Source organism: Salvia hispanica, chromosome 2, assembly GCF_029641045.1.
Source record: "Salvia hispanica isolate PSC_SH4W2 chromosome 2, Shi_PSC_v1, whole genome shotgun sequence".
NCBI lineage: Eukaryota > Viridiplantae > Streptophyta > Magnoliopsida > Lamiales > Lamiaceae > Salvia > Salvia hispanica.
The window spans coordinates 19,086,707-19,106,085 of NC_142693.1; the positions used below are offsets into that span (position 1 = coordinate 19,086,707).

Sequence of the window (19,379 nt, forward strand, 5' to 3'; positions counted from 1 at the left end):
AGTAAAGATAAATCAATTTCATGAAATCTCCTTAGTCCGTAATAAAAACAACGATAATATGAAGTAAAAAGAGATCAGCCTCCAACATAGAAAGGTTTGGGTCACCACAGCCACCACATAATAGATTAAATAATCACTTTTAATTTACCTCCCTAGATTTATTAGGTTTATTCTACACGCATCAATCAGGTAAGTTTCAATGCCTGAGATGGTTATCTATCTACAATAGTACAATATGATACTTTCTCCGTCCTATAAAAATATGCAGTTTGGATTGGGCAGGTGCTTTAATGTACAATTTATAAAGTGAGAGAAATGTAGAAAGAAAAAGTAATTAAAATATTGTTAGCGGAGAAAGGATCATACCTCTTAAAAGAGTTTCCAAAATTAGAAGTGCATATTCTTGTGGGATGGAATAAAAAGAAAAAATATATATATTATTATGAAACGGAAGGAGTTCTGAATTTGGCAATGGACCACGTTATCCTTACCATCAAAATGAAAGGCCCAGAGGATTTTAGTCCAAATCCGAGGTGAAAAACCTTTGTAAGAGATAAAAACGTTTTTCATGTTCATGCAAAAAATGTAAGTGGGTCCTGTCAGTGGTTGGGCAGCATAAAATGCAGGAGAAGTGATGGGATAACTTAGAAGAGAGAAAATGTGGATGGGAAGCGTGTCAAAGCTGCTGCTATTGCTGTCGATCTTTCCTTACGAGGGAGAGCAGCCGCATAAATATGCGGTTGTTTTCGACGCCGGAAGCACTGGCTCCAGGGTCCACGTCTTCAAATTCGACCAAGACATGTCTCTCCTCCGAATCGGCCAAGACTACGAGCTTTACGTGGCAGTACGGTTTCTTCGTTCTTCCCTTTTCTTTTCTTGCTGTGGAAAATTGGCAAGAAAAACATGAAATTTGGTCAAATTATGTTATGTCCCGCAATTAAAATAGTTAATTGAAAAAACAGTGAAATTTAGATTCGTTCCTATGTGTAATATATTGACGATATTTTTCAATCAAACAACTTCATTTTGCTTATGAATAACCATCAACAACGTATATGTGTGATTTCTTAGCTTCAATGCATTATACAATTACTACTAGATTTTTCAACAAATTTCATGGTTCATCCAAACAATGTTTAAAGTTGTGAAATTGACTAGAATTTGCAAAAATATCATGAATTTTAGGTACTTTTTAGGGAAAATTGCAGGAAAAAACATCAAATTTGTCAATTTCTCATCAATCCCATAACTTTAAAACATAGTCGATTATTTGATAACGTTGACATTTTTCTCAATTATTCTGTCATCTTAGATTTTAGGGAAAATCAAGTCTTATGATCTAGACGGAAAATACACCTAGTCGAAGACATATCTTTAAGTTTATAGATGAAAATGTCGTTTAACACACCTAGTTAGCTACGTCTTTAATTTATGCACATACATGTACATGCCGCCATGTCAATAAATTAAGACGTGGAGGACACCGGAATTTTTCTCCACGAGACAATCAAGAAAAATGGCAAAGATATGATGTAATCAACTATTTTTAAAAGCTGCGAGACTGACTAGAAATTGACCAAATTTGATGGTTTTCTCGCAATTTCCCTATCTTTTTTACATTAATAAGATGATTTGAGATTGAGATGGATGTGGTGGGCAGATTAAACCAGGTTTGAGTTCATATGAGAAAGAGCCCAAGGCTGGTGCTGACTCATTGAGGCCCCTCTTAGAACAAGCAGAAGAAGTCATTCCCCAGCAACTGCAAGCTACAACACCTCTTCGACTTGGGGTATATCCATTTTTACACTAATTATTTATTAACTTATCTCTTACCTCATTATCACTCATATATTATGCAGGCGACTGCCGGTCTTCGCCTACTACCGGGAACTGCTGCTGAAGACATATTGGACGCGGTAAATAGTTACGCACTCTTGCGCATCAGTTGTGTAAGACAACTGATGTGGGGTTTATAGTCCCACCATTGGTTGATTGAGCATCACCAAAAAAATAAAAGAAAAAAAAATCTTATTTTACTGAACCCTTACTTGAGCATTACTGAAAGAAGTCGATTTCCACATAGATGAGACAATTGAGAGAAAAGCAAAATTTTGTGATTTAATATCCCATTTTTTACAAACCTTATGAGCTGAATTGAGTATTACCAAAATTCTTAAATTTAAATAGCTACATATATACACTCTCATTTGATTATTTGACATTTTGTCTCAATTTATTTGGAACAAATTAAAGGTGAAAGAGCTTTTCAAAAGCGAATCGAGCCTCAGCTACAAGCCAGAATGGGTGTCTGTTCTTGATGGAACAGATGAAGGAGCTTATATGTGGGTATGCATATTACCTAATTATTAATTAAATATTCGATTTAGAGGAAAATTATCGAAAAAACCACGAAGTTTGATCTATGTGAAATTGCAGGTTGCAATAAACTATCTAGATGGTAAGTTGGGCAAAAAATACTCTAAAACGGCAGCAGTGGTTGACCTTGGAGGTGGCTCAGTACAGATGGCTTATGCTCTCTCCGACAAAGCTGCTGCTAACGCCCCTGCAACAAATGATGTAGCCAATAGATTAGCTCTTGGAACTAGTTACAACCTTTATTCTCACAGGTATTATTTCATTTCTATATATTCCCAAAAAGACTACCCTGTTAAGAAATAGAGCTTATTTGGTTTATCGACCACTCAACTTATGTGTGACAACACAAGTCCTTTAACAATCGACCCCTTACTAAAGTCCTTAACAATCGACCCTTATTAAGGGTCAATGTCCTCTCATTGGTATGTGGAATAACACTAATGTAGTACTCCCTTCGTTCCATGTCAATAGAGTCATTTTACAATTTTAGGAAGTTCCAAGTTAATTCAGCCATTTCTATTTTTGGCAAAAAGTAACCATCTCTCTAACCTTATTCTCTTACTTTATTCACTATCCACTTAACAACACAATATTCTTAAACTCCGTGACAGAAAGAAGCGTCTCTATTAACAAGGAACGGAGGGAGTACTTAGTAATTGACCCCCTCTTAAGGGTCAACGCCCTTTTTGGTATGTGGGATAACATTAGAGTCTTTATCCCTTATTTGAGTCCTTACAATCAACCCGTCTTAAGGGCCAAAACCCATGTTGGTATGTGGGACAAGACTAGAGTTCTTAGCATTTGAACCCTAGGGTCAACATACTCATTCGTCCCAATTATGTTGTTCATAACCGACTTCTTTAAGGTTGGCTCCTAAACATCCTTGTTGGCCATAGCTGACTCCTTTTTAGACCACCACTCCGAATCGTTGGACCACTTAATGAAAACACCAAAGATACAGACATGAACTCATTCCATAAAAACTAGTCTGTCAAAAGAGAGAACTCATTTGATCTATAAACCACGTCGATTACCTTCCACAATTGACATGGGACAACACCAAAGTTCTTAACACATGCACATATTAAATGGTGACTGTTAATTACTTGTTGTGCAGTTATCTCAACTATGGGTTGTTGGCTGCTCGTGCTCAAAATCTGAATCTTTCCGGTGCTGGCAATCCATGCATCACTAATGGCTATCAAGGTGCAAATTATTCCATTCACTCATTCTTTAATCTTGTAAATATATGTTAATGAGGGTGTAAATTAATCAAGCAGGGACATACTCCTATAACGGGGTTGATTACAAAGCATCGCCTCCTCGTTCCGGCACAAGCTTGTTGGGTTGTGTAGCGCAGGCACGAAAGTTGCTGAAGATGGACACACCCTGCGCCAACAAGCCTTGCTCCTTTGACGGCACTTGGAATGGCGGAGGTGGAGACGGTTCTGACAGCTTGTACGCTGCATCATACTTCTATGACACAGCTATTGAGGTATATATCTATCTAAACCTTAAACCCGATCCATCGGCGATGGAGGGCTGGAACAACTCGATCATAAAAAGTCCAACTCCTCCAAGATTCGTCTTAAAGAGTTTAAAGGAGGGTGTTGGAAAATAAATATAGAAGATAACAAATATCTCAATCGAGGCGAGGAGAGAACTAAAACAAGTATATGAGTTTATAAGTTGCTCGTTCTATCACTAACAAACACAAGGATATATACTAATTTTAACTCCTCATGCATGTAGGCTGGAATTGTGGAACTAAATGCTAATATAACAGAAGTTCGTCCATATGTATATCTGAAAGCAGCAAAGAAAGCATGCAGTGCCAATGTGGACAATATCAAGACTATATTTCCTCAACTTGAAGATTATGATGTGCCGTATCTGTGCATGGATCTTGTATACGAGTATATTTTGCTCGTTGAAGGTTTTGGTGCGTATATCTATATGCCTCTCTCTATATATACATATACACGTCATTTTCGAAAAAATAATTCAAGTTTTCAAATTCTTGTATATCCCACAACTTTATGGTTTTTCCATCTGATTTCTAAAGTTGAAGGGCAAACACAATTTGGCCAAACTTCATGGATTTGTCGATAATTTACCCACAGTCATCATAATTATATTTTATTTTTTGATTAAATAATATTAACATGTGTGTGTGTGTGTGAAATGCAGGCATCAAACCAACAAAGAAAATAACGGTTGTGAAGAATTTGGAGTATAAGGATTCGTGGATCGGAGCAGCCTGGCCACTTGGCTGCGCAGTTGAACTTCTTTCATGAGCTTTTTAGTTATAAGCTTTGCTATTTCTTTCAATAAAGGATTAGAAATCCAATCTTCTCCTAGCCTTTATTTTCACAATATCAATAATTCAGTACTATGTGGGATTGTATGTATGTAATGTACTATGTCACAAATGCAATGTATGTTATCTTTATCTTATAGATTTCTGGTTCTTCGTCTACTACCCAACTTACTTGAGTTGATACACTAGGGACCAATCACTTAATACAAGCATATACTCCCTCCGTCCGCGTAATAAATTGTCTCACGCTCAGCTTGGATTTATGAAAATGTAAAAGAAAGTGAGTGTAGAAGTTAGTGAAGTTGAGTGTGTGTTTTATTTTTATACATAAGTCATATATAATAAAATGTGAATAATAAGAGTTAATGAAATGTGAGGTCTATTTATCAAAAATAGTATTCTCTCTGTCTTATGGGTTGATGCGTTTCTTTTATCCACGGAGATTAAAGAATAAATATTTAATGAGTTAGTTAAGTGAAGTGTGAATAAAATAGAAGAGGGAATAAAGTATGTGAGATAATGAGAGAAAATAACAATAGAATAAAATAAGAGAGATTAAGTGTGTTGGATTTTGCAAAAAAATAACTCAGCTGTAATAGGACGACATAAAAAGGATTAAGACTCAACACTAATGAGATGGGTGGAGTAAAAGGTAAATGAGAGTTATTTGCAGACAGACGTAAAAGAAAATATGAAATAATTATCTCGCAGAAGCAACCTAAAGAGTAGTATTTATATTGCCGTACTCATGGATTTAATCTCATAATGACGTTTCACCATTTAAAATTTGGATTCGTATCACGAATGCTGCCGAAACAAAACAATAGGAATTTAAAGAAGAAAAAGGTTAGAGTTGAGTGGAGGAGTAAGTGGGGAATATGCGTCAATTAAATGAGGCATATGCGTCGATTTAAAATTATTAATCAGTTTGAACTTTGAAGAGGAACAGAAAATAATTATACCTCCGTCCCACAGATTAGGTATAGCATAAATTTTAATCAAATATGGATGAAATACATTGCGAATAAAAAAAGGATCCCACTTTATTAGATATAGTGGGATGAAAATGAAATAATGATGGATCATGTAGCTAAATTGTAAATAAATGAAAAAAAAGTGTGGATAAAAGAAATTATGTCTAAAAATGACAAGTTATAAATAAATCAAAATGATAAAATTGACAAAAAGTGAATTACATTATGGGTTTAATGATGTAAATGAAATGATGTTAAGTTTTACACGTTTTTCATGCTAGTTTTGGCATTGGCTTTTGGTGGTAAAGGTTAAATTAGTATTAGTAAAATGACATGATGCTTAAGTATAGCACGTTATTCATGCTAATTTCGGCATTGGCCATTGATGTTAAAGTTAAGTTAAATTAGTACTCCTATTACTCTATTAGATGAATAGTAGTAATACATTAAATTAGTACTCCAATTACTCTATTAGATGAATAGTAATACATTAAATTAGTACTCCAATTACTCTATTAGATGAATAGTAATACATTTATAAATATATTCGTTTTGTACCACAATTCAACCAAACCAAAGTAAATTCACAAAAAAAAATGTTTATAGAACGTTTGCTAGTGGTGCTATCGTTGGTTGGCCTTGCCCCAAATGTAGAGCAGCAGAAATATGCAGTAGTTTTCGACGCCGGAAGCACGGGCTCCCGAGTTCATGTGTTCAACTTCGACAGCGACATGGGTCTCCTCCCGATTGACCAAGAATTCGAGTTTTATCAAGCGGTATGTAATCATCATCTCTATGTATAACTACTTAAACATATTTCCAGTTCATAACTATATATGTATAGCTTTTAATAATTGCATCGATTTTATATGCAAGTGTTTGTGAATGGGCATGCAGATAACACCAGGTCTGAGTTCATACGCAGATAATCCCAAGGCTGCAGCCGACTCCTTGAGGCCGCTCTTAGACCAAGCCGAGGCAGTTGTTCCACAGCAACTGCGCTCTACCACACCACTTAAACTCGGGGTCTATCTCTTCTACTTAATTAACTCACTAGTTTCACAATTACTATTACGAACTCTAGTATCTAATCCCGATTGTGTAAAGCAACCGGTATGTGATTTATAAATCAAATGCATTCTTCCTGATAGGTTGGTTTTTTGGATGAATTCTAATGTTTAGTCAGTAGCATTAGTGATTTCATTGTAAGCCTAACAAGTAGGAGTGGTGGCATAACTGTGTAAAGCAACTGGTGTGGTTTATAGATTAAATGGACCCTCTTAGATAGTAGGAGTAGCTCTTTGTTTTATAGGCTTTATCCTATTAGTTGGAAGAGTTCTAAAAAGACTTTCAAAATGACTCTCGATGGGAGAATCCAGGCTATTCAGGAAGAATCGCAGCAAATGAGTTCTAATGTTTCATCAGTAATATTGATAGGCCTAACGACTCGAGGTGATGGTCTGGTTGTGTAAAGCAATTGGTGTGTGGTTTATAGATCAAATGGACTCTCTGCTCGCTAATGATTTGGAATGAGTTCGAACATTTTGTCTCTAATGTTGCTTTCATTGATTAGCCCAACGACTCAGAGTGGTGGTCTGATTGTGCAAAGCAACTAATGTGTGGTTATAAATCAAATGGACTCTCTCCTTATAGGCTAGTTTTTTTGTGATGAGTTCTAATGTTTCGTCTATAATGTTAGTGTTTTTATTATTAGACCTAACAACTCGGAATAGTGGTCCGGGAAAAGAGTAACCTTACTTACTGCTTCCTCTGTCTGTGCAGGCAACCGCCGGTCTTCGCCTCTTGCCCGGCAACTCTTCCGATGCTATATTGGAAGCAGTAAGCATTTAATTTAATGGATTAAATTTATAAATTGCAGAAATTCATAAACTAATGGATTAATTCCTTGTAGGTGAAAGAGTATTTTGAGCAAGAAAGCAGCCTTGATTACAGGCCAGAATGGATAACCGTTCTTCAAGGAACACATGAAGGTGCTTACATATGGGTAATGCCTCCTTCAATTATCCAATTCATCATCTCCATCTCTTTTATCTCATCAACAATGATGTAATTGCATACATTTCAGATCGCAATCAACTATTTGCTGGAGAGTTTAAGTGGAGGATTCTCACATACCGTAGGTGTGGTGGATCTCGGCGGAGGATCGGTGCAAATGGCGTATGCTATCTCTGACTCCGCCGCTTCAACCGCCCCATCTTCATCGCCGCAAGGAGACGCCTACGTCTTCCAAAAGCTGATTTTAGGAACTAATTATAACCTCTACACTCATAGGTATTGAAATCGGTGTCGATTTTGCTCAAATTCGAGATGAAATACTTACAGATCGAATCCGATTTCTGCAGCTACTTGAACTACGGCTTGAGAGCAGCACGAGCTCAGAGCCTCAACATCACGGGATCTCGCGGCAATCCATGCGTCACCAACGGTTACGAATCCACGTATGAATACAACGGCGAGGTCTACACCGCGAAGCCCCCGCTCTCCGGCACGAATCTGCGGAGATGCAGAGCGTTATCGCGGAAGGTGCTCAGAATCGACGCGCCGTGCCCGCGCAGCAACTGCACCTTCGACGGCGTCTGGAGCGGCGGCGGCGGGGACGGATTCAGCAACCTCTACATCGCCTCGTACTTCTACGACACCGCCGCCGAGGTAGGTGATCCAATTGACGAAAAAATCGATCAATTTTGAAATTGAATCGGTGATGATCATGATCGTGATCGTGATCGTGCAGAGCGGGATCGTGGATGCGGCGGCGAATGCGGCGAGGATCCGGCCGATTGCGTACAGAGAGGCGGCGAAGCGCGCGTGCGGAGCGGATGTGGAGAGTATGAAGGCGATATTTCCGGTGATTGAGGAGGGGGATTTGGGGTATCTGTGTATGGATCTGGTGTATGAGTATAGTTTGCTGGTGGATGGATTTGGATTGGATCCGTTTGAGGAGGTGACGGTGGTGAAGAATGTGGATTATAAGGGGTCGTTGATTGGGGCGGCGTGGCCGCTGGGTTGCGCGGTTGAACTGCTCTCGTTGTGAAGAATGTTTTGTATCGTTGCTTTCTGTTTGAATAAGATCGTCATGGGATTAATTAATGAGCTAATCATCTTGCTTTATTAGTGTTTACTCAATTAAATGAGTAATTTGTTGCAGTGATCAACTGATCATTCTCGAGTCATGGATATCCATTGAAAAATTGAACATTTTTTTGATCATGTAATTTAGACACAGTGGTCAGTCTATATTACTCCCTCCGTTTCTATATAGTTGAGGCGGAATTTTTTGACACGGAGTTTTAGAAATGAATGCTGGGTGTGTTGAATAAATAGATAAAAAAAGTAAAAGAGAGGAAAAAGTAGAAAGAAAAAGTAAAAAGTGAATAAAGTAGAGGGAGTAAAGTAAGAGATAGTAAAGTAAGAGAGAAAAAAAGTTACCATATAAGGAAACGATTCAACTATGAAAAAACTTTCCGAAATGGTAAAATGACTCAACTATGAAGAAACGGAGGGAGTACTAAAAAACACCCCGATATGGGCCTATAGGCCCAATATTTGGCCCAAGTTATCTAATGTTAATAAGCCCGTTTTTGTTTCGGACCTTGTGGTGGGATCGGAATATGATATGGGCTGTGATTTTTCTAAATTAATAGCCTACATTGTCGTAATATTCGGCTGGTTTTCTCAATAATTTCGTACTGCCTACCATTAAAAACTTACCAAATTTGTATACATCCATTAATACAGGACCAAGTTTGACCGAATACGAGTTTTAAGATATGTAGTAAAAAGTGAGTTGAAAAGATCAATGGAACGTGGATTTTACTTTATATAGTAGTATTAGTTAAATGTGAGTGAAATAAATTAATGGAATGTGAGTTCATTCCAAGAAGTAGTAAAAAAAACAAATAAGATATTTAGTCCATCAGATATTTATTGATGGACCGACGAAAATATAAAATAGGGACGCTTATTGGTAAACGTAGGGAGTACATGTTTATATATTGCAATTTGCACACAGCTCACTTAGTAAAAGAATTAGGTGGTTTGGACATATTGTTATGTAGTCAATTGATCACAATTGAAGAAAAAAAAAGCATAATAAGGAAGAGTAAAATTATTTCTTTAATTAGGATTGATTAGATATACCAAGTGACAATACATACCAAAAATATTTTATGCAGATAATATATCCCTTTTAAGTAAATCTTGATCTTGTTAAGTAGGAACAAAGAATCATAATCGGATGAATCCCAATATCCCATTGTGGCACTGTACATTCGAATGTACACAAACTTTTGTCTCTACAATAATCTGATTCTCATCAAGCCCATACATATATGATTATATTTATACGGAAGTCAATTCCTTGGGGCCATCAAATCATCAATATATAGACTATTCGACACCAAGATTAGAGCTTATGACATTAATGCATAAATAATGAATGCGAAAAAAATTGTGCATATTTTGATATTTTTAATTTGTTCTTCTCGAATACCTATTAAATGATAAAATAAAATAATTATTCACCTAATTTAAGCTCGTCTACTCGACTTAATAATACAAGGTCAACCATGACCAAGTCCTCTCTCATTATTTTCCAAATTTTTTAATTTGGATTATGCTGGGGAAGTGAAAATTTTGCAAGGTCACCAGTATTAATATTTTAGCCACTCGCAACAACATTTAATTATTATGTAATTGTTGTACCAAATAAATAAATAAACATGTTCCATCTAATATCCAACTAGTGCAGTAATTAGCATAATAATATAGCAAATCCCTTCTAAAAATGATGGGACGCGAGAGCTTGAAGTTATAGGTGGGCTGAAATAAAGTGAATGATCAAAATATTGCACCAAACATACTTTAAAATGAAGATAAGTGATTAGCAAGCTAAGAAGTCAATTTTCTGGTAAACACTAACATACTTGTATTTTAGTACCAAAACATGCTACAAATTATGAATATGGATTGTTTTCATTTAAACAGTAACTTTTCGTTCATTTCTGATCAATCCCGTCATTTTTGAAAATAAGAATATAAAATCACAACTTTTTCAACTTTTTATTACTGGACGATGGTCAAAATCAAAATTGATAAGGCAAAATCAAATCTGATACTTCATCCGTCCGTGAAATGTTGTCCGTGTTTGACTCGATGCGAGTTTTAAGAAATATGTAGAAAAGTGATTGGAAAAAATTAGCGGAATGTGGATTCCACATTTCATATATTAGTTTTATAATAGAATGTGAGTGTAATGAGTTGGTGGAAAGTAGAGTCAATTTATTAAAAATGAAAAAAAAAAACAAAAACAAAATGGACAACATTTTACGGACGGAGGAAGTATGAATCAAAACCATGTCATTTTTCATATATTGGCACATTTTAAAAAACACTAAAAATATAATAACATTGTTTTGTCAAAAATAACATTGATTTGTTATCATATCTTTTTTTATTTTGTAATATAAGCTACGATTTTGACCATTTCAATTTAAAAAGTTATGATATTGATATGAAATTAACAAAAAAATTGCAATTTAAATGTCTATTATTATTAGTATTGTCAAGACTTTTACTATAGAAGAAGAAAAGTAAAATGTAGAAAGTTAGCCATGGAATTGTCTCTTCTTTCAATATCCAAGGGCCAATTTGACTCATTCTTCACGTCGTGGGTTTGGCCCTTTGTTTACGCTCTGTGACTATGTAGTTAACTTCACGTCATGGCATGACCAACAGCAACATCTACTTGTAATAATATAATTAGTATTGAGATGTTTCAAACATTTTCTTGAAATATAAAACAAGAATAGTAGACCTCACGCCAAAGTCTTCCCCATCTCCCTCTCTCCCCCCTAAATTCTTCATTGTTAAACACCACATCTACACCGGTGTTAGCCACTTTCTTCTCCTCCGAGAGATATGGCGGCGGCGGCCTCTTGTGTGTTTGCAGTAACACTAGTTTTACTACTATCAACAGCAGTCGAATCAAGATTCGTGGTGGAGAAGAGCAGCATCAGCGTGGTCTCGCCTTTCGACAAGCGGTCGAAGCACGATGCTGCCATCGCGAACTTCGGCGTGCCCGACTATGGCGGCTCGTTAACAGGCACTTTGATCTACCCCGACAAGGGCCAGGTCGGCTGCTCAGCCTTCGAAGGAGATAGGCCCTTCAAGCCGAAGTCATCTCGCCCTACCATTCTCCTCCTCGACCGTGGAGGTTGTCGATTCGTTTTCTCTAAACATGCTTTGATTTTTTTACTCGAACGTGAGACCTTTGACCTTAGGCACTAACGTTTTACTCTGTGGGTGCAGAGTGCTTCTTTGCGCTCAAGGTATGGAACGGGCAGCAGGCTGGGGCGTCGGCGGTTCTAGTGGCGGACATCATAGACGAACCTCTCATCACCATGGACTCGCCCCAAGACAGCAGCCCCGAAGCCGCCGGATACGTGGAGAAGATCAGCATCCCGTCGGCTCTCATCGGTCGTCCCCTTGGCGACACGCTCAAGGAGGCCCTCAAGAAAGGTGAGGACGTCGTGGTCAAGATAGACTGGTCGGAGTCGATGCCCCACCCCGACGAGAGGGTGGAGTACGAGCTCTGGACCAACAGCAACGACGAGTGCGGCAGCCGCTGCGACGAGCAGATGAACTTCATCAAGAACTTCAAGGGCCACGCCCAGATCCTCGAGAAAGGAGGGTACACGCAGTTCACGCCACACTACATCACGTGGTATTGCCCGCGAGACTTCGTGCAGACGGAGCAGTGCAAGTCGCAGTGCATCAACCGTGGCAGGTACTGCGCCCCGGACCCTGAGCTGGACTTCAGCTCGGGGTATTCAGGGAAGGACGTCGTCTTGGAGAATCTGAGGCAGCTCTGTGTGCACAGAGTCGCTAACCAGACTAACCGGTCCTGGATTTGGTGGGATTATGTTTCTGATTTCCATATTAGGTGCTCCATGAAGCACAACAGGTACAGCAAAGATTGTGCACAGGAAGTCATGAAATCACTTGGTAAGTTCACAAAACCCCTATCCATTTATGTCTCGATCAACATAATCCGACGACATCATTTCCCGGGATTGATCTTGGTGTAGGTATACCGGTTGAGAAGATAAACAAGTGCATGGGTGATCCAGAAGCTGATACTGAGAACGAAGTCCTGAAAATCGAGCAAGAACTTCAGGTCACGAAAGTTCTTCGGTTTAATAACTAATTTTCAATTGGTGATTGTTGCTGAAATGAAATTATGTGTGGGTTTAGGTTGGTCATGGATCACGTGGTGATGTTACTATCTTACCTACTATGGTGATGAATAATGTTCAATACAGAGGTTAGTTGAAAATATAAAAATATACCTTATGTATGTGTGATTTGAGGTATGCTTTGTATAACTGAATGAGATTGTTTTGGTGGGTGAAGGGAAGTTGGAGAGGAACGCAGTGCTGAAAGCCGTATGTGCAGGGTTTAAGGAGACGACGGAGCCTCCTATTTGCCTGAGCGGAGGTTTTTACAGAGACTATGAATTAAAGATGATGACTATTATTAGTGCCTATGGTAATATGGAAATTGATGGGATTTAAATGTTGATCAACAGATGTAGAGACAAACCAGTGCCTTGAGAATAACGGAGGGTGTTGGCGCGACAATGAATCTAACATAACAGCCTGCAAGGACACATTTAGGGGAAGAGTTTGCGAGTGCCCTTTAGTAAACGGGGTTCAGTTTCAAGGAGACGGATACGAATCATGTCACGGTAATTATTTTATTATTACCTTCAGACTAGTTGAGGTCTGCGTGAATCTGAATATTGATCCGTCTGCAGCTGTTGGGCCGGGGAGGTGCTCAGTCAACGATGGAGGCTGCTGGTCGCAACACAAGAATGGAGTCAAGTTCTCAGCGTGCAAGGACAATGATCTGTCTGGCTGCCATTGTCCGGCTGGCTTCACCGGAGATGGCAAAACGTGTGAAGGTACTTTCCTCTTCAATACTTTTACCTGCTTCAACCTGTTGAAAACACTGTGGGTCACAATTGGTGTGTATTTGTAGACGTGGACGAGTGCAAATTAGGGACTGCCTGTCAGTGTGATGGATGCAGCTGTAAGAATACATGGGGTGGATTTGAGTGCAGTTGCAGAGGAGACCAAATCTACATAAACGAGCATGATACCTGCATTGGTACGGTGAACTCTTCCATTTCGCACCTTGGGTGCTATTGTATGATCGCATCAAGCCTGTTTAATGATAATTAAATGTGTGCAGAAAGGAAAAGCTCCAAACTGAGCGGGATTCTTACCGTTGTGGTGCTTGCCGTAGTGATGAGTGTTGGACTAGCTGGTTACATATTCTACAAATACAGGCTAAGGGTAAGCCACCAGCCACAAAACACAACTTCTCTGTTCTTCATTTTTGAATTGTTGTGAGCAGATAGTAACCTGGTTTTTGATGCAGTCTTACATGGACTCGGAGATAATGGCTATCATGTCGCAATACATGCCTCTCGATAGCCAGCAGAATCAGCACGTTGTCCATCACGACAACGAACCATTGGCGCATTCTTCCTCCGTTTAAGGTGGTGAGTTGAGTTGCACGCCGCAGATCATGTCCCAGTCCTGTCCCAGAGCCAGAGTTTTTCCTCACTATGCTGTTCTTAGTCAAAAACACACAAAAGAGTATTGGTTCTGTACATAACGTTTTAGAGACGATGTAAACCACACACACACAGCCTTCAAAAGTATACAAGTTGAAATTCCGGCTACCTTGTGATGTATATTAAGGGAAAGGTTTTGGTTTCTGTATATCATAGATTTCATGATGCAAACAATTTGCTACTCTTTACAAGATTGAAATTAGCTCAAGCAGAAATTTTAACATTTCCTGAGAAATTCAAAAGTTAAACAGAGAGAGAGCTACCCAAGAATCCAAATGCATCAAACAACAGGTCTCAGACAACCCTGAGCAACAGAATCGACGAGTATATTAGTAAAGGGGAACTGAAACCAGAATAAATGCATGTTAATAAGAACACACAGGAGTGTCCAACCTCCATATTTCCTTCTCAATGTATAAGAAGAAAGATATCAGAAAACAGATGCAACAATATAGAACCACTTCAAAGAGCCATGAATCGCCATCAACAACACCAGGAGTGCAACAAGATGGCTGAACACAAAATAAAGCAACAGATCAGCCACATAAACAGTATACAATAATACAACCTCGATTAATGTTAGCAGACAATATTTCTGTCAATCCAATTGTAGATACCATATCACTGGCTTAAAATTTCAAGATATAAGAAGTACATAACTGTCAATATCCCTACACATCAACAGAGGAAAACAAAAATGTCTAACAACTTCATAACAAATCCAATATGCCCGATGTTTCAACATGAAATCTCAAAGATCTATGGTGTGATGTAGCTCATCTCTTCCTGCCACCACGTTCTCTAAGAGAAAGAGATAGTGCCTCTCCAGGTCCAATATTATAATAGGCAAGAGATAAATTGTCCTTGAGGAACCCTGCCTTCCCACTCAGCTTCTGTTTATTTGAAGGAAGCTGTATCTCCCCAGCAATTTTCTCTTTCAAACTTGCAACTGTTTCAGTCAAGGACTGCACGGCAATCTCCAAAATTTGTCCTTTCAGGTTTCCTTCATCAGTGTTAGGCACTGATATACTAATACGAGCAGTACCCTGGAATTACATAAACATTAAAGAGAAGATTAGGAGCAACTCAAAAGGTATCAACATGAATTCAAATTGAACATAAAGAGGTGAAAAGGACTGGAAGAAGATACATACCGGATGTTTTGCAAGGAACTGTTCTTCCGGAATGAGAAACGAGTCGTCAAGCCTTTGCCTCTTGGGCTCTGGTTCTTCAGGAAGGGGTGGAGGGGCCTCTTCAGGTGGTGGTGGTGGAGGCATGCCTAAGGGCATAGGAGGTGGAGGAACCATAGACATGCCTGGTTGGGGCATAGGCATGCCTGGTTGGAATCTGGGACCTCCCAAAGGTGTAAACTGCGATCCAGGTGGTGGTGGAACAGGGTTATGAGAATTCAAGGGCATAGATGGCGGCATTGGAGGACGGTTTCCCATAAGATTTTGCCCGTGCATCATAGGCATTGAAGGAGGTGGAGGGCGAATAGAAGGAATTACATTGACTACAGGGGGGCCGGGTGGAGGTGGTGCAACACCACCAGCGCCGGTTGGGTTTGGATATTGAACCATTGTGGGGGGCCTGGGAATGTTTAACGCAAGACCAGGAGGTGGAGGTAGTGGCCTGATTGATGGCATACCAGGCCTAGGAGGAGGAGGAGCTGGACCCTGAAGGCTCCTGCCGTCATTGTTTAAACCATCACCCATGTCCTCCATACCAGTATTCTGAGACAAGGCCAGGCTGGCTGTGCGGCCAATGCTTCCAGTATGACCATCCCACATGACCTGTTTTGGTTGCTCATCTTTCTTCTTCTCAATTTCAGCCTTCACAGCATTAGAAACTTCTTCTGCGGTTGTACCAAAAATATCAGGCCGTGTTCTTGCAAGTCCTACAATATTCCTAGATATCTCATCGTCCGCAGCAAGGGTGGTCTCTCTTATCTTAGCAAACATCCTATCCTTCTGTTCCTTAAACTTGGGATCAATAAGAGAGATTCTCATGTGTTCGGACATCTCACTAATAGGAATTAGCTCGCCAGTTATCGGAGAGACGACATATTTAGTAGGATCCCTTTCAGCTGGGATTCTGTCCTCGGGCCTCTTCCAATTTTTCACAATTCGCATGGGTGGTTCGTTCTCTTCTAGCAAAACCTTGACCTCATTCCTCTTCACATCTCCATTCTCCTCCAGATTTGCTGCCCTCATGCCCTCCTCAACCAGTTGGACCTCTTCTTCATCCATTTCCATTTCTACCTCCTTGCCAGGCTCAACGAAATCTTCTTCCTCCATAGCTGACATCTTGCTTCTTCTTATCACTTCCTCAAGTGTCATTGGAGCAGGTAAGTCCTCATCCTCTTCATCAGCAAAGTCTATTGACTCAACCACAACAAAGTCATGCCAGTCAATCATAGCCATCTGCAGTCGCTCCTGCTCTATCTCATCTTCAGCTTTTTGCCTAGCCTGCTCTTCCGACCGTTCCCATTCAAGGCGATTTAAGCAGCGTTCCAGGACAGTAGTCATATCAAGGACGCTATTTTTTAGCTTATCTGACAGCCCTTTAGGAGGCATTAAGACTTTCGAATAAGCATCAGCAAGAGATGTAAAGAACATAAACATACTGTGTGTTGGCCTTAGAAAATGAAACTGAGGATTGGTGCTCTCTCTGCTAGTCAAACCAGTCAAAAAAGACTTCCCGTTTCTCGCCACAAACTGAGCCGTGAGCTTAATTATATCCAATTCCTCCCCTGTAATCCCTTCAGGTAGCCGGACAGTATATTGCTCTGCCTCTGGTGGGTCAAGAACCTTACGTACAGTTCGGAATTGGGCAGAAGGGTCAGGCTTAGCCGAGGCATCACTTGCATCAGCCGCTGGAGTACTACTAACTGATTCAGGGGCAGGCTCCGGCTGAGGAGGCTGTGCAGCAGCATTCTGATTCTGTGCTCGAGATTCAGCTAACCGGTGCTGATAATAAGCATGGTAAGGATCAGAGGCGCGTAAAAAGTTGAATTTCGCATTCCCTTCATTGTGTGCAATAATTCTTTTCTCAAACTCCGGTCCATTTTTTGCCACAAATTGAGCAGTTTTGTCTACAATATTTCTAATGTCTATAGGCGGGTGTATAATTCCTATCGACCTAGTGTGTGTTGCTACTGATGGTGGGGCACTGGGCTTATCAATGGCCATCTTCTGGTCTTCATTCTCCAAATTTTTCTCATCATCAGATTCCTCAGTCACCTGAGAAGCGGGCAACGGGCCGAGATCGCCGTCTTCAGGCGGTGCCGGAAGGGGCAATATTGGCAATGAACCCAGCATTTTTTCCAATCTGCAAACATCAGACGAGATCAATGTCAAACCCTAGCTCCATGCCAACATACAGAATCAGAAATTTAAACAAAACAAGTAAATGACGCAATTATCGTATCGATGAACCCTAGATTAGTTACTCGGAATACTAAAACTCAACAACGAATTAAAACAGTCCATTCATTCATATAATCAACATACAGAAATCTGGAGATATTAAATTTGATGGGAAAGTAATCTACCTGGTGAAATCTCAGCAGGACTAGCAAAGAGGGGCAGCTGAAACCACGGTGTTTACACTCTGCAACTCTAGAAAGAGAGGGAAAAGAGATCTGCAGAGGGTGACGCGATTATGGAATTAGGTTCTTGAGATAAGGAAGTAAAAGGGGAAGGTTTAATGGCGGAAGAAATCAAAATAACCCAACTGGCGCCGCCGAGGAAAAAATTGGGGGCAAAATGCAAATATATATCTAATTCAGTACATTTCGTATTATATCTTTTACACAACGGTCATGCTAATCATATTTGTATCATTCCAATTTTATCAGATGTTTTGAGAACCATAATTAGATTTTAGCTCGAGATTTTAAGAAACGTGGATGAATTTGTATCAAGCTTTAAGAAATGTGAATAAATATTTCAATTAATGGAATGTAAGATGATTTATGATAGAGGATACTAAAATTAAAATGTAGTAAATGAGATTTATAGAACAAATATTTAAAAATGAGATAGAGTAATTGCTAACTAATCAGCAATCACAAATTAATACTAAATCTAGGCTACTATTAGATTAGGTCGTTAGGAGATCCAGTATTGAAAAAATATCATATGGATTATATGTTAAATTAAAAAAATTATTAAATAAACTTAAAAGGTATTAATGTCAATTCACTCTCATCAAAATCATCTCAAAACTTTAAATTTACATAACTCTCTTGATTTAAATTATTTTTTTTGCAAAAAATATTTCAAATTAAAGATAATTTTAAATGAATTTCAATGAGATTTCAATTGCATATGTTCCGACGATGTTCGGGTGATGAAATTTGATAAATTATATTTTAATTTCCGTACATGATGAAAGCAGATTTTATCAAAAAATGCAAAAAAAATCTCAATATAGTGTATGCAAAATCTCAATATAGTGTATGCAAAATATCAATAAAACTGTGTTGATGTTTTCTTGTACTTGTGTTGATATTCTCATGTCATATTATTGATATTTGTAATACACTATGTTGATATAAAGAAACACCCACAAAAATTATCATATGATAACATGATGATGATAGTACCCTTTTGTTGATATTTTGTCTACTATTTCTTGAAATTTGTGAGCTTTAATCTCATCCATTCATTTCAAAAGTGGACCCTGAGATTGAGTATATTAAAATGTAAATGAGATATATAATGATAGACAATAAAAATATTACAATGAAGAGGATTTTATTGTGCTTACTGTTAGGTGGGGTGTTCGGTTTCCAAGATAAAATAATAACAAGATACAATATAGGATTGAGTTGTGAGATTATTTAAGTCATAGGGGATTAGCTATGACTAATTATCACATGATTATTCATTTAGGATTGAGTTGTGGGGTTGAATCTCATGAACCAAACACACTACAAATTTAATCTCGTATACAATCTTGCATACTGAACACCCTTAGGCTATTAGCAAAAGATGGATATTGATTTAAGATCTAACGTGCCGTTATCATTTTTCTGAATAAGAAG

The 19,379-nt window shown here is 38.7% G+C and overlaps 4 protein-coding genes and 2 long non-coding RNA genes across 8 annotated transcripts; 3 read left to right on the top strand and 3 right to left on the bottom strand.

Annotated features, from left to right (window-relative positions):
• The first annotated feature begins 608 nt into the window (after positions 1–608).
• Positions 609–4,835, top strand: LOC148931737 (apyrase-like). The gene is made up of 9 exons (XM_089065178.1): positions 609–844; positions 1,661–1,789; positions 1,860–1,916; positions 2,254–2,346; positions 2,437–2,627; positions 3,494–3,582; positions 3,657–3,871; positions 4,129–4,318; positions 4,567–4,835. The coding sequence occupies exons 1-9, from the start codon at positions 659–661 to the stop codon at positions 4,671–4,673; spliced, it is 1,257 nt and encodes a 418-aa protein (XP_088921304.1). The 5' UTR covers positions 609–658; the 3' UTR covers positions 4,674–4,835.
• Positions 2,395–8,148, bottom strand: LOC125221248 (uncharacterized). 3 transcript variants are annotated; one of them, XR_007176374.1, is made up of 4 exons: positions 8,012–8,148; positions 7,807–7,924; positions 7,433–7,495; positions 2,395–2,563 (listed from the first exon to the last, which is right to left on the bottom strand). It is a non-coding gene; the product is annotated as an uncharacterized LOC125221248 (long non-coding RNA). The 3 variants fall into 3 exon arrangements; XR_007176373.1 differs by having other exon boundaries at positions 7,429–7,495; XR_007176372.1 differs by having other exon boundaries at positions 7,424–7,495.
• On the top strand, positions 6,255–8,786 carry LOC125221221 (apyrase-like). Its single transcript, XM_048123351.2, has 7 exons — positions 6,255–6,446; positions 6,568–6,696; positions 7,453–7,509; positions 7,583–7,675; positions 7,757–7,962; positions 8,034–8,340; positions 8,423–8,786. The coding sequence occupies exons 1-7, from the start codon at positions 6,267–6,269 to the stop codon at positions 8,720–8,722; spliced, it is 1,272 nt and encodes a 423-aa protein (XP_047979308.2). The 5' UTR covers positions 6,255–6,266; the 3' UTR covers positions 8,723–8,786.
• A 2,821-nt stretch (positions 8,787–11,607) lies between these two features.
• Positions 11,608–14,552, top strand: LOC125202232 (vacuolar-sorting receptor 6-like). The gene is made up of 10 exons (XM_048100596.2): positions 11,608–11,902; positions 11,998–12,693; positions 12,777–12,865; positions 12,943–13,012; positions 13,102–13,185; positions 13,277–13,435; positions 13,505–13,651; positions 13,729–13,857; positions 13,942–14,045; positions 14,131–14,552. The coding sequence occupies exons 1-10, from the start codon at positions 11,608–11,610 to the stop codon at positions 14,248–14,250; spliced, it is 1,893 nt and encodes a 630-aa protein (XP_047956553.2). The 3' UTR covers positions 14,251–14,552.
• Positions 12,654–13,398, bottom strand: LOC125202233 (uncharacterized). The gene is made up of 3 exons (XR_007173065.2): positions 13,291–13,398; positions 13,038–13,198; positions 12,654–12,841 (listed from the first exon to the last, which is right to left on the bottom strand). It is a non-coding gene; the product is annotated as an uncharacterized LOC125202233 (long non-coding RNA).
• Positions 14,553–14,853: 301 nt separating the features above from the next.
• Positions 14,854–18,104, bottom strand: LOC125202231 (putative splicing factor 3A subunit 1). Its single transcript, XM_048100595.2, has 3 exons — positions 17,883–18,104; positions 15,484–17,659; positions 14,854–15,375 (listed from the first exon to the last, which is right to left on the bottom strand). Exons 2-3 carry the CDS (start codon positions 17,647–17,649, stop codon positions 15,106–15,108), a joined length of 2,436 nt encoding a protein of 811 aa, XP_047956552.2. The 5' UTR covers positions 17,650–17,659; positions 17,883–18,104; the 3' UTR covers positions 14,854–15,105.
• Positions 18,105–19,379: the final 1,275 nt, after the last annotated feature.

What these genes read in the sequence shown, in the direction of transcription:
- LOC125221221 (XM_048123351.2), top strand. Translation starts at nt 6,267, where the DNA reads ATGTTTATAGAACGTTTGCTAGTGGTGCTATCGTTGGTTGGCCTTGCC. An exon ending in CCACACCACTTAAACTCGGG is followed by an intron (nt 6,697 to 7,452) that starts GTCTATCTCTTC and finishes CTGTCTGTGCAG; the next exon opens with GCAACCGCCGGTCTTCGCCT. An exon ending in TATAACCTCTACACTCATAG is followed by an intron (nt 7,963 to 8,033) that starts GTATTGAAATCG and finishes CGATTTCTGCAG; the next exon opens with CTACTTGAACTACGGCTTGA.
- LOC125202232 (XM_048100596.2), top strand. Translation starts at nt 11,608, where the DNA reads ATGGCGGCGGCGGCCTCTTGTGTGTTTGCAGTAACACTAGTTTTACTA. An exon ending in AAATCGAGCAAGAACTTCAG is followed by an intron (nt 12,866 to 12,942) that starts GTCACGAAAGTT and finishes GTGTGGGTTTAG; the next exon opens with GTTGGTCATGGATCACGTGG. An exon ending in TCCTATTTGCCTGAGCGGAG is followed by an intron (nt 13,186 to 13,276) that starts GTTTTTACAGAG and finishes GTTGATCAACAG; the next exon opens with ATGTAGAGACAAACCAGTGC.
- LOC125202231 (XM_048100595.2), bottom strand. Translation starts at nt 17,649, where the DNA reads ATGCTGGGTTCATTGCCAATATTGCCCCTTCCGGCACCGCCTGAAGAC. An exon ending in AGTTCCTTGCAAAACATCCG is followed by an intron (nt 15,376 to 15,483) that starts GTATGTATCTTC and finishes ATGTAATTCCAG; the next exon opens with GGTACTGCTCGTATTAGTAT.
- LOC148931737 (XM_089065178.1), top strand. Translation starts at nt 659, where the DNA reads ATGTGGATGGGAAGCGTGTCAAAGCTGCTGCTATTGCTGTCGATCTTT. An exon ending in CAACACCTCTTCGACTTGGG is followed by an intron (nt 1,790 to 1,859) that starts GTATATCCATTT and finishes TATATTATGCAG; the next exon opens with GCGACTGCCGGTCTTCGCCT. An exon ending in TTTGCTCGTTGAAGGTTTTG is followed by an intron (nt 4,319 to 4,566) that starts GTGCGTATATCT and finishes TGTGAAATGCAG; the next exon opens with GCATCAAACCAACAAAGAAA.